Consider the following 13,341-nt stretch of genomic DNA (forward strand, 5'->3'; position numbering starts at 1 on the left):
CAGTCTGTGTGCAATGAATAAATATAATGTACAAGTTACACCTTTTGAATGCAATTACTGAAATAAATCAAGTTTTTCAAAATATTCTAATTTACTGGCTTTTACCTGTATATGAAATACTTGACTTGGTGAATTCTAGCTGTCAATATACTCCGCCCCTCTTAACCACGCCCCCAACCACGCCCCGCTCCACCCCGACCACGCCCCGCCCCACCCCCGACCACGCCCCCACCCCCACCTCCCGAAATCGGAGGTCTCAAGGTTGGCAAGTATATGTTGACCGTTGTGTGCGTACGCTATCCTTCTTTGTTGATTGTCATGTCATGTACGGATGTACTTTGTGGACACCGTCTCCGCTCCACACGCTGTAAGTTTTTGCTGTCGTCCAGCATTCTGTTTTGGTTCACTTTGTAGCCAGTTCAGTTTTACTTTTCTTTTACATAGCCATCCTTATGCTTCAGTGCCTTTTCCTAGCGGGACTTGCCTTTTGTTCATTTTTTGGTTTAAGCGTTACATACCTTTTTACCTGCATGCTGTCTCCCGCTGTGCTCTGCATACTGGGATCCCGACAAACCATCCTCGACGCGTTCCGACTTCTACAAAGCAATGAACTACCTGCTGCCATCTACTGATATGGAGTATTGCATGGTTGCCCTGCCAAGCTTGACACAGCACAGGCACTAGACCAGGGTTTTTCAAAATTTTTGGAGCCAAGGCACATTTTTTGCGTTGACAACAACACCAGCAGAAATCATTAAAAAACGAAACTCAGTTGACAGTAAAAAGTCGTTGTCGCAATTGTTGGATATGACTTTAGCATGCATCACTATAGGTCTTGTCTCAAAGTAGGTGTATTGTCACCACCTGTCACATCACACCCTGACTTATTTGGAGTTTATTGCTGTTTTCCTGTGTGTAGTGTTTTAGTTCTTGTCTTGCGCTCCTATTTCGGTGGCTTTTTCTCTTTTTTTGGTATTTTCCTGTCGCAGTTTCATGTCTTCCTTTGAGCGATATTTTCCCGCATCTACTTTGTTTTAGCAATCAAGAATATTTCAGTTGTTTTTATCCTTCTTTGCGGGGACATTGTTGATTGTCATGTAAGTCTTTGCTGTCGTCCAGCATTCTGTTTTTGTTTACTTTGTAGCCAGTTCAGTTTTAGTTTCGTTCTGCATAGCCTTCCTTAAGCTTCAATGCCTTTTCTTAGGGGCACTCACCTTTTGTTTATTTTTGGTTTAAGCATTAGACACCTTTTTACCTGCACCCTGCCTCCCGCTGTTTCCGACATCTACAAAGCAATTAGCTACCGGCTGCCACCTACTGATATGGAAGAGTATTACACGGTTACTCTGCACCAACACTCAACAACAACAACAACATATAATTTGCAGACTATAGCTACAGGTTTGCAAAAAATATTTTTAACTAGGGATGTCCGATAATGGCTTTTTGCCGATATCCGATATTTGACCAAACCCTTAATTACCGATACCGATATCAACCGATACCAATATATACAGTCGTGGAATTAACACATTATTATGCCTAATTTGGACAACCAGGTATGGTGAAGATAAGGTCTTTTTAAAAAAAATTAAAAAAAAATAAAATAAGAATGCTGGACAACAGCAAAGACTTACTGTGGAGCAGAGACGGCGTCCACAATGTACAATGTAGGGCTTCACGGTGGCAGAGGGGTTAGTGCATCTGCCTCACAATACGAAGGTCCTGAGTAGTCTTGGGTTCAATCCCGGGCTCGGGATCTTTCTGTGTGGAGTTTGCATGTTCTCCCCGTGACTGCTTGGGTTCCCTCCGGGTACTCCGGCTTCCTCCCACTTCCAAAGACATGCACCTGGGGATAAGTTGATTGGCAACACTAAATTGGCCCTAGTGTGTGAATGTGAGTGTGAATGTTGTCTGTCTATCTGTGTTGGCCCTGCGATGAGGTGGCGACTTGTCCAGGGTGTACCCTGCCTTCCGCCCGATTGTAGCTGAGATAGGCTCCAGCGCCCCCCGCGACCCCAAAGGGAATAAGCGGTAGAAAATGGATGGATGGATGGATATATATATATATATATATATATATATATATATATATATATATATATATATATATATATATATATATATATATATATATATATATATATATATATATATATATATATAAGAAATACCTGACTTTCAGTGAATTCTAGCTATATATATATATATATATATATATAAAAATAAAAGAAATACTTGAATTTCAGTGTTCATTTATTTACACATATACACACACATAACACTCATCTACTCATTGTTGAGTTAAGGGTTGAATTGTCCATCCTTGTTCTATTCTCTGTCACTATTTTTCTAACCATGCTGAACACCCTTTCGCAGGTACCCAGAAAGGTTTCGAGTACCACCAAAAAAACTGAATCTCTGAAGACGGTATAAAAATCTGTGTTAAAGGTGTACAAATACTGTTTGTATAATAAGCATGTTATTTTTTTTACAAATGAGGGTTAAGAGTTCAGTACTAAAAAAAAAGAGAAAAGAATGTGGTTTAAGTACAGTTTTTTAATTGAGCTGCTGCATTTTTTGGTTGGGTTGTTTATTTATTTTGAGTAACTTCTATACATTTCTAAAAGGGGAATAATGTAATAGAGTGATCTATGTTTGTCTGTTGCCATCTCCTGGTGAATGTTGGCTATAGCGTACTGGGGTTACTTTTTGGTTGGCCAACGATTTACGTTGGTGTTGCGCACCTGACGTCACTCAGGTCCGCATGGAGCTGGAGGGGGCGTGGCTTCCAGCTCCGCCTGAATTTCGGGAGATTTTCGGGAGAAAATTTGTCCCGGGAGGTTTTCGGGAGAGGCGCTGAATTTCGGGAGTCTCCCGGAAAATCCGGGAGGGTTGGCAAGTATGGCTTACGGACTGTATCCCTTGCAGACTGTATTGATATATATTGATATATAATGTAGGAACCAGAATATTAATAACAGAAAGAAACAACCCTTTTGTGTGAATGAGTGTAAATGGGGGAGGGAGGTTTTTTGGGTTGGTGTACTAATTGTAAGTGTATATTGTGTTTTTATGTTGATTTAATTAAAAAAAAATAATAATAAAAAATAATTTAAAAAAAACGATACCGATAAAAAAACAAAACGATACCGATAATTTCCGATATTACATTCTAAAGCATTTATCGGCCGATAATATCGGCAGGCCGATATTATCGGACATCTCTATTTTTAACCAAATAGGCATACTTGCCAACCTTGACAACTCCGATTTCGGGAGGTGGGGGGTGGGGGCGTGGTCGGGGGTGGGGCAGGGCGTGGTTGGGGGCGTGGTTAAGAGGGGAGGAGTATATTGACAGCTAGAATTCACCAAGTCAAGTATTTCATACATACATAGATGTGTTTAGATAATTGATACTTCAAACTTGCATAAATTAATCTTAAGGAATATAACATAACTTGGCTTCTGAGAGCTTCAAAATGTAATGAATAAAATGCTAAAGTTGTTGACAAACAAGCAATTATTTTAATAATGAAATATGGTCATTTTAAATGAATTATTATGATAATTTAAAATTAATTATTTCAAATATGTTTATTTTAATGTATAATTCTAATGCCTGGATGTAATAAGGAGTCAGAAAAAATACAAATAAAAATACAATTAATGTTGATGTTTTTAGCAAAATATAGTAAAAATTTATTTATTTATTTATTAATTTTTTTAATTAATAAATATATTTATTTTTAGGTAAGATAAACATAACAATACAATTTATCTCTAGTCTGGATGATTTATTTCTTGTCACCCTGTTGTCCTCCCGTCGTGAAAAAAGGCTGTCCTCACTCAGGTCCGCATGGAGCTGGAGGGGGCGTGGCCTCCAGCTCCGGCTGAAAATCGGGAGATTTTCGGGAGAATATTTGTCCCGGGAGGTTTTTCGGGAGAGGCGCTGAATTTCGGGAGTCTCCCGGAAAATTCGGGAGGGTTGGCAAGTATGCAAATAGGTGAAATTACATAATCTCCCACGGCACACCAGACAATATCTCACGGGCGCACTAGTGTGCCGCGGCACAGTGGTTGAAAAACACTGACCGAAAGAACAACAATTAGCCGACAGACAGTCGGCTAATTGGCAGTCGGCAGTGAAGTGTATATACTCACAAGAAACCGAATAGCTTTGTCTTTGACCTTTTTTTTTACTTACAACTATGCCTAATATATAAAGGGGTGGAAAAGTGACTATTACCTGCAGGGCAAACATTAGCTAACCAGAAGGCAATAACAATGTAAACAAAAAAACACCTGCTTAAAAGATCTAATACAAATGTCCCTGAGGAATGTAAGGTGGGAGTACTGTAATTACCTAACGTTACATTATTATTTTCCATAACAATTTAGCCCCCTCCACAATATTAACCCGACGTTAAAACAGAACTAGCTATTTATTGATTAGCAATTGCCGAATCATGTAGCATTAGCTTAATGCTAAAAAGCCAGGTTACTATCACATTCTGTAACAGACAAATCATTTCATGTAGGCTAACGTTACCTACCTGCTACCTCTGTCTTTTTCTCGTTTCTCCTCCTCTTCTTTTCTCTTTTTTCTTCCTTGGGCACCTGACAGTTTTGGCCGTTTTGACATCTTGTGTTGATTTTTTGATGTGGTGACGTCCAAAAAGAGTCATGATACGGGAAGGGAGGGGGCGCACCGTGCGGGGGGAGGAGGGGGGGGCGTAATGTTGTAACAAATAATATTTCTATTAAATAGGCTTTACTTTGCATTTTAATTAACGTGGGATTATTTTTTGTATTTAGAAATAGTACCAACTTTTTATTTTTTTTTTATTTTTTCTCCAACATTTGTGGCACTGGCGTGGCGCCCCCTAATGGACGGCGCCCTTAGCATTTGCCTATACGGCCTATGCCACGGGCCGGCCCTGATTGGAAGACACGCTCCGGAACACGCCACTGTTGCACACGTGATACATGTACGTATAGAGGGCTGTGAGTAACCCCCCCCCCCTCCTGGTGGCCACTGTGGGGACTGCAGCGATGTTGCCACTTAGCAGTGAGCAACGAGATCCACTTTGTGACTGCTGGGAATCAAACATGTGACCACAACATGACCTTCATCAGCATCGTATAGCAACGTGTGTGTGTGTGTGTGTGTGTGTAAACAGTCAATAAGTGTTTCCTGTGGGTGTCATATGTCTGTCTCTAGCTCTCTGATTGGACGCTGCACCTCTCCCAACACCAGGTGGCCACGCCCCCGGTCACATGACCGACTGACAGGTGAGCGCCATAAGCATACTTGCCAAACCTCCCGAATTTTCCGGGAGACTCCCGAAATTCAGCGCCTCTCCCGAAAACCTCCCGGGACAAATATTCTCCCGAAAATCTCCCGATTTTCAGCCGGAGCTGGAAGCCACGCCCCCTCCAGCTCCATGCGGACCTGAGTGAGGACAGCCTTTTTTTTTATGACGGGAGGACAACAGGGTGACAAGAACTAAATCATCCAGACGAGAGATAAATTGTAGTATTATGTTTATTTTACCTAAAAATAAATACATTTATTAATTTACAAAAAAAACCAACTAAATACATGTTTACTATATTTTGCTAAAAACATCAAAAATAATTGTATTTTTATTTGTATTTTTTCCTGACTCCTTATTACATCCAGCCATAGAATTATACATTAAAATAAACATATTTGAAATAATTGATTTTAAATTATCATAATTAATTTAAAATGACCATATTTAATTATTAAAATAATTGCTTGTTTATCAACAACTTTAGCCTTTATTAATTTACAAAATGTATTAATTTATTAATGTATTAATTTACAAAAAAAAAAACCTAAATACATGTTTACTATATTTTGCTAAAAACATCAAAAATAATTGTATTTTTATTTGTATTTTTCATGACGGGAGGACAACAGGGTGACAAGAACTAAATCATCCAGACTAGAGATAAATTGTAGTATTATGTTTATTTTACCTAAAAATAAATATATTTATTAATTTACAAAAAAAACCAACTAAATACATGTTTACTATATTTTGCTAAAAACATCAAAAATAATTGTATTTTTATTTGTATTTTTTCCTGACTCCTTATTACATCCAGCCATAGAATTATACATTAAAATAAACATATTTGAAATAATTGATTTTAAATTATCATAATTAATTTAAAATGACCATATTTAATTATTAAAATAATTGCTTGTTTATCAACAACTTTAGCCTTTATTAATTTACAAAATGTATTAATTTATTAATGTATCAATTTACAAAAAAAAAAACTAAATACATGTTTACTATATTTTGCTAAAAACATCAAAAATAATTGTATTTTTATTTGTATTTTTCATGACGGGAGGACAACAGGGTGACAAGAACTAAATCCTCCAGACTAGAGATAAATTGTAGTATTATGTTTATTTTACCTAAAAATAAATATATTTATTAATTTACAAAAAAAACCAACTAAATACATGTTTACTATATTTTGCTAAAAACATCAAAAATAATTGTATTTTTATTTGTATTTTTTCCTGACTCCTTATTACATCCAGCCCTAGAATTATACATTAAAATAAACATATTTGAAATAATTGATTTTAAATTATCATAATTAATTTAAAATGACCATATTTAATTATTAAAATAATTGCTTGTTTATCAACAACTTAAGCCTTTATTAATTTACAAAATGTATTAATTTATTAATGTATTAATTTACAAAAAAAAAACCTAAATACATGTTTACTATATTTTGCTAAAAACATCAAAAATAATTGTATTTTTATTTGTATTTTTCATGACGGGAGGACAACAGGGTGACAAGAACTAAATCATCCAGACGAGAGATAAATTGTAGTATTATGTTTATTTTACCTAAAAATAAATATACTTATTAATTAAAAAAAAACAAAAAACTAAATACATTTTTACTATATTTTGCTAAAAACATCAAAATTAATTGTATTTTTATTTATTTATTTATTATTTATTTGTATTTTTTCGTGACTCCTTATTACATCCAGCCATATAATTATACATTAAAATAAACGTATTTGAAATAATTGATTTTAAATTATCATAATAATTCATTTAAAATGACCATATTTAATTATTAAAATAATTGCTTGTTTATCAACAACTTTAGCATTTTATTCATTACGTTTTGAAACTCTCAGAAGCCAAGTTATGTTATATTCCTTAATATTTATTTATGCAAGTTTGAGGTATCAATTATCCAAACACAGTTTGTTTGCATATTTTCAGGATGTATATATATATATATATATATATATATATATATATATATATATATATATATATAGCAACCCCCCCGTACCAAAAAGCCCTTGATGAAAGCGGATACAATTTCACCCTCACCTATGAACCCACGCCAGGAAACCAACCGAAAAAGAACAGAAAACGAAACGACATCATCTGGTACAACCCCCCATACAGCAAAAACGTCTCAACGAACATTGGACACAAATTCCTCAATCTGATTGACAAACACTTTCCCAAAGACAACATCCTAAGAAAAGTATTCAACAAGAACAACATTAAATTGAGCTACAGCTGCATGAACAATATACGACAAATCATCTCAAACCACAACAAAACAATTGCAAATGAGCCGTCGACCCCCAGTCAGAGCGACTCCAAAACCAACAAAGCATGTAACTGTCGAAAGAAACCTGATTGCCCCCTCAACGGGGGGTGCTTACAAACATCAGTTGTCTACCAATCTAAGGTAATACGCAAGGACATTAACACATCCGACACATATGTAGGATTAACCGAGGGTGAATTCAAAACCAGATGGAACAATCACAAGGCTTCTTTCAGGAACAAAAACCTGCGAAATACCACAGAACTCAGCAAACACATTTGGGACCTGAAAGACAATAATGTTGAATATTCAATAACATGGCAAATTCTTGCATCCAGCACACCTTACAATAGTGGTAATAAAAGATGCAACCTATGCTTGAAAGAGAAACTGTTTATTATTTACCGTCCAGACCTGTCATCCCTCAACAAGCGCAGCGAAATTGTAACAACATGCCGCCATAGACGGAAACACCTCCTAGGTAACACATGAGCCAATCACCACGCCCCTAGGCCAGCCTGTACCCACCCACTCTGTGCCCTATATAAACCATGGTATGCGAATGCTCCCATTAAAATCTCCTGACGATTGAGGGTACCCCCCCTCATGAAACAGGCCTGTAGAGATGAAATAGTCTTGTGATTTTTTTTCCCCACACATACATATATTGCGCTCTACTACGGTATCGAGCACTATTTTTTGGATAACCTTATTAAGACATATATATATATATATATATATATATATATATATATATATATATATATATATATATGAAATACTTGACTTGGTGAATTCTAGCTGTCAATATACTCCTCCCCTCTTAACCACGCCCCCAACCACGCCCCGCCCCCGACCACGCCCCCACCCCCCACCTCCCGAAATCGGAGGTCTCAAGGTTGGCAAGTATGGCCATATCCTCCATTATGTTAAAAAATAAAAATAAAAAAAAAATAAATGTAATCACGTGATTTGTGTCATTCAATTCCACCAAAGTGAGGTAAAACAAGTCTTTTTTTCTTTCTTTCTTTTTTTTTTACCCACGAACATTGCGCGGCGTCGTGCACGCGCTCAATCAACTGGCAGTGTGCCGGGCGCGCGCTGCAGGAGACATCCTCCTCCTCCTCCTCCTCTTCAGCATCTTCCTCCTCCTCCTCCTCCTCCTCCTCCTCCTCGCTGGTGCACGGCGGCAGCGAGCAGAAGAGAGCAGCACTCAGGAAAGGCTCTGACGTGGACTTTGTCGCGCGTGGAAACGGACCCCGCCGGTTCTAACGGCTCTGCGGCACCGAACCTCGTTTCAGCAGGATCACTTTTCTGCGGTCGGGATGTTCCGCCGGGTGGATTTGCCGCGTCGGGCCGGCCTTTCCCCGCCAAATGTGAGCGGACTTTAGCCTGATGACGGACGGAACCAATCAGGACGGACGACACCACGTGACGGAAACATTCAGTTAAGTTAATGAAGTGTTAATGAGCCGTTATTCACAACAATGGAATCGATCATTTGAATACATTTAATATTGATGTTTTTAGATTTGATTTTCTTCAAGTCATCAAAGGCAGTTTTGATCTTTTTTAAGCTAAGACCGCCCCCTGACGTCTGATTGGGTGCCTCCAATGTGAGAGAGCGCCCCGCCTCCAGGTAGAGCGGGTCAGAGGTCGGGTCGCCCACCTCCTCATGGGACTGAACGACAGCAGCCCCGGCGCCATGCGCAACGGCCGCGGCCCCTCCGAGCAGTGGGCGGAGTCTCTGTCGGTGCGGCCCCGGACCAGCGAGCGCCACATGACCGTGCACAAGCGCCTGGTGCTGGCCTTCGCCCTGTCCATCCTCACCCTCATCGTCGTCACCGCGGTCGCCGTGGTGCTCGGCGTGCGTTTCGAGGAGTGCGGCGGCCCCGGGGAGGAGTCGGGTCCCCGGGTGCCGGGGGCGTCGCCCAAGTCCAACGGCAGCAGGGGCGAGAAGGCGTGGGACAGGTGGGAGGAGGAGGCGGGCCAGCCCTGGCGGAGGTCGCGTCTGCCGGGCTCGCTGAGGCCGCGGCACTACGACGTGGCCCTCGCCGTCTGCATGGACAACTTCACCTTCTCTGGCGAGGTCAGCATCGACATCGAGTGCCTCAACGCCACCAGGGTCATCGTGCTGCACGCCGACCGTCTCCAGGTAAACGCCACAAAATTATCAGATTGTCAGAAAATTGTATGTAAATTATCAAAAAATTTCCGTTATCTGCGTTCCCAGTGAACAGCCAAGCTGTTTTTGTTGCACCAAGCCAAAGGCTTGGAAAATTCCATTGTGCACGATGGGAGGAGACGGGAAAGGGGTTATCTATTGTGATCCATTGGGGCGGCATGGCGTAGTGGGTAGAGCAACCGTGCCAGAAACCTGAGGGTTGCAGGTTCGCTCCCCGCCTCTTACCATCCAAAATTTGCTGCCGTTGTGTCCTTGGGCGGGACACTTCACCCTTTGCCCCCGGTGCCACTCACATCGGTGAATTGAATGATGAATGATAGGTGGTGGTCGGAGGGGCCGTTGGCGCAAATTGCAGCCACGCTTCCGTCAGTCTACCCCAGGGCAGCTGTGGCTATGAAAGTAGCTTACCACCACCAGGTGTGAATGATTGATGGGTTCTACATGTAAAGCGACTTTGGGTACTTAGAAAAGCGCTATATAAATCCCAGTTATTATTATTATTATTATTCCTTTAGAAACAGCTGTTGTTGTGTAAACAGGGAATTATCAGATTGTTAGAAAAATTGTAAATTATCCCCAAAAATTCCGTTACCTGAGTTCCCAGTGAACACATGAAAGCTGTTTTTGTTGCACCAAGCCAAAGGCTTGGAAAATTCCATTGTGCACGATGGGAGGAGACGGGAAAGGGGTAATCTATTGTGATCCAAGACTTGCCCAAGCTCGATCCAGGACCAGCGCAAGCCCGAGGCATCTTTTTCTTTTGTGTTAATGTGACCGAAAACAATGGCTGTTTACTTACCCCCCCATTCCTTTAGAAACAGCTGTTGTTGTGTAAACAGGGAATTATCAGATTGTTAGAAAAATTGTATGTAAATTATCCCAAAAAATTCCGTTAGCTGAGTTCCCAGTGAACACATGAAAGCTGTTTTTGTTGCACCAAGCCAAAGGCTTGGAAAATTCCATTGTGTACGATGGGAGGAGACGGGAAAGGGGTTATCTATTGTGATCCAAGACTTGCCCGAGCTCGATCCAGGACCAGTGCAAGCCCGAGGCATCTTTTTCTTTTGTGTTAATGTGACCGAAAACAATGGCTGTTTACTTACCCCCCCATTCCTTTAGAAACAGCTGTTGTTATGTAAACAGGGAATTATCAGATTGTTAGAAAAATTGTATGTAAATTATCCAAAAAAATTCCATTACTGAGTTCCCAGTGAACACATGAAAGCTGTTTTTGTTGCACCAAGCCAAAGGCTTGGAAAATTCCATTGTGCACGATGGGAGGAGACGGGAAAGGGGTTATCTATTGTGATCCAAGATTTGCCCAAGCTCGATCCAGGACCAGTGCAAGCCCGAGGCATCTTTTTCTTTTGTGTTAATGTGACCGAAAACAATGGCTGTTTACTTACCCCCCCCATTCCTTTAGAAACAGCTGTTGTTGTGTAAACAGGGAATTATCAGATTGTTAGAAAAATTGTATGTAAATTATCCAAAAAAATTCCGTTACTGAGTTCCCAGTGAACACATGAAAGCTGTTTTTGTTGCACCAAGCCAAAGGCTTGGAAAATTCCATTGTGCACGATGGGAGGAGACGGGAAAGGGGTTATCTATTGTGATCCAAGATTTGCCCAAGCTCGATCCAGGACCAGCCCAAGCCCGAGGCATCTTTTTCTTTTGTGTTAATGTGACCGAAAACAATGGCTGTTTACTTACCCCCCCATTTCTTTAGAAACAGCTGTTGTTGTGTAAACAGGGAATTATCAGATTGTTAGAAAAATTGTATGTAAATTATCCAAAAAAATTCCGTTAGCTGAGTTCCCAGTGAACACATGAAAGCTGTTTTTGTTGCACCAAGCCAAAAGCTTGGAAAATTCCATTGTGCACGATGGGAGGAGACGGGAAAAGGGGTTATCTATTGTGATCCAAGACTTGCCCAAGCTCGATCCAGGACCAGTGCAAGCCCGAGGCATCTTTTTCTTTTGTGTTAATGTGACCGAAAACAATGGCTGTTTACTTACCCCCCCATTCCTTTAGAAACAGCTATTGTTGTGTAAACAGGGAATTATCAGATTGTTAGAAAAATTGTATGTAAATTATCCCAAAAAATTCCGTTATCTGAATTCCCAGTGAACAGATGAAAGCTGTTTTTGTTGCACCAAGCCAAAGGCTTGGAAAATTCCATTGTGCACGATGGGAGGAGACGGGAAAGGGGTTATCTATTGTGATCCAAGACTTGCCTAAGCTCGATCCAGGACCAGTGCAAGAACGAGGCATCTTTTTCTTTTGTGTTAATGTGACCAAAAACAATGGCTGTTTACTTACCCCCCCATTCCTTTAGAAACAGCTGTTGTTGTGTAAACAGGGAATTATCAGATTGTTAGAAAAATTGTATGTAAATTATCCCAAAAAATTCCGTTACCTGAGTTCCCAGTGAACACATGAAAGCTGTTTTTGTTGCACCAAGCCAAAGGCTTGGAAAATTCCATTGTGCACGATGGGAGGAGACAGGAAAGGGGTTATCTATTGTGATCCAAGACTTGCCCAAGCTCGATCCAGGACCAGTGCAAGCCCGAGGCATCTTTTTCTTTTGTGTTAATGTGACCGAAAACAATGGCTGTTTACTTACCCCCCCCCATTCCTTTAGAAACAGCTGTTGTTGTGTAAACAGGGAATTATCAGATTGTTAGAAAAATTGTATGTAAATTATCCCAAAAAATTCCGTTATCTGAATTCCCAGTGAACAGATGAAAGCTGTTTTTGTTGCACCAAGCCAAAAGCTTGGAAAATTCCATTGTGCACGATGGGAGGAGACGGGAAAAGGGGTTATCTATTGTGATCCAAGACTTGCCCAAGCTCGATCCAGGACCAGTGCAAGCCCGAGGCATCTTTTTCTTTTGTGTTAATGTGACCGAAAACAATGGCTGTTTACTTACCCCCCCATTCCTTTAGAAACAGCTATTGTTGTGTAAACAGGGAATTATCAGATTGTTAGAAAAATTGTATGTAAATTATCCCAAAAAATTCCGTTATCTGAATTCCCAGTGAACAGATGAAAGCTGTTTTTGTTGCACCAAGCCAAAGGCTTGGAAAATTCCATTGTGCACGATGGGAGGAGACGGGAAAGGGGTTATCTATTGTGATCCAAGACTTGCCTAAGCTCGATCCAGGACCAGTGCAAGAACGAGGCATCTTTTTCTTTTGTGTTAATGTGACCAAAAACAATGGCTGTTTACTTACCCCCCCATTCCTTTAGAAACAGCTGTTGTTGTGTAAACAGGGAATTATCAGATTGTTAGAAAAATTGTATGTAAATTATCCCAAAAAATTCCGTTACCTGAGTTCCCAGTGAACACATGAAAGCTGTTTTTGTTGCACCAAGCCAAAGGCTTGGAAAATTCCATTGTGCACGATGGGAGGAGACAGGAAAGGGGTTATCTATTGTGATCCAAGACTTGCCCAAGCTCGATCCAGGACCAGTGCAAGCCCGAGGCATCTTTTTCTTTTGTGTTAATGTG

At 40.2% G+C, this 13,341-nt stretch overlaps 1 protein-coding gene across 1 annotated transcript in view; it reads left to right on the forward strand.

Moving 5' to 3' along the window:
• The first annotated feature begins 8,845 nt into the window (after positions 1-8,845).
• The window catches only part of LOC133621502 (thyrotropin-releasing hormone-degrading ectoenzyme-like), a 240,456-nt gene continuing 235,960 nt past the window's right edge, over positions 8,846-13,341 (forward strand). Inside the window, exon 1 of the mRNA XM_061983554.1 lies at positions 8,846-9,799. Coding sequence (XP_061839538.1) covers positions 9,320-9,799 — 480 coding nt within the window. The 5' untranslated portion in view covers positions 8,846-9,319. The remainder of the gene's footprint in view (positions 9,800-13,341) is intronic.

Source organism: Nerophis lumbriciformis, linkage group LG25 (genome assembly GCF_033978685.3).
Source record: "Nerophis lumbriciformis linkage group LG25, RoL_Nlum_v2.1, whole genome shotgun sequence".
NCBI classification, from domain to species: Eukaryota; Metazoa; Chordata; class Actinopteri; order Syngnathiformes; family Syngnathidae; genus Nerophis; species Nerophis lumbriciformis.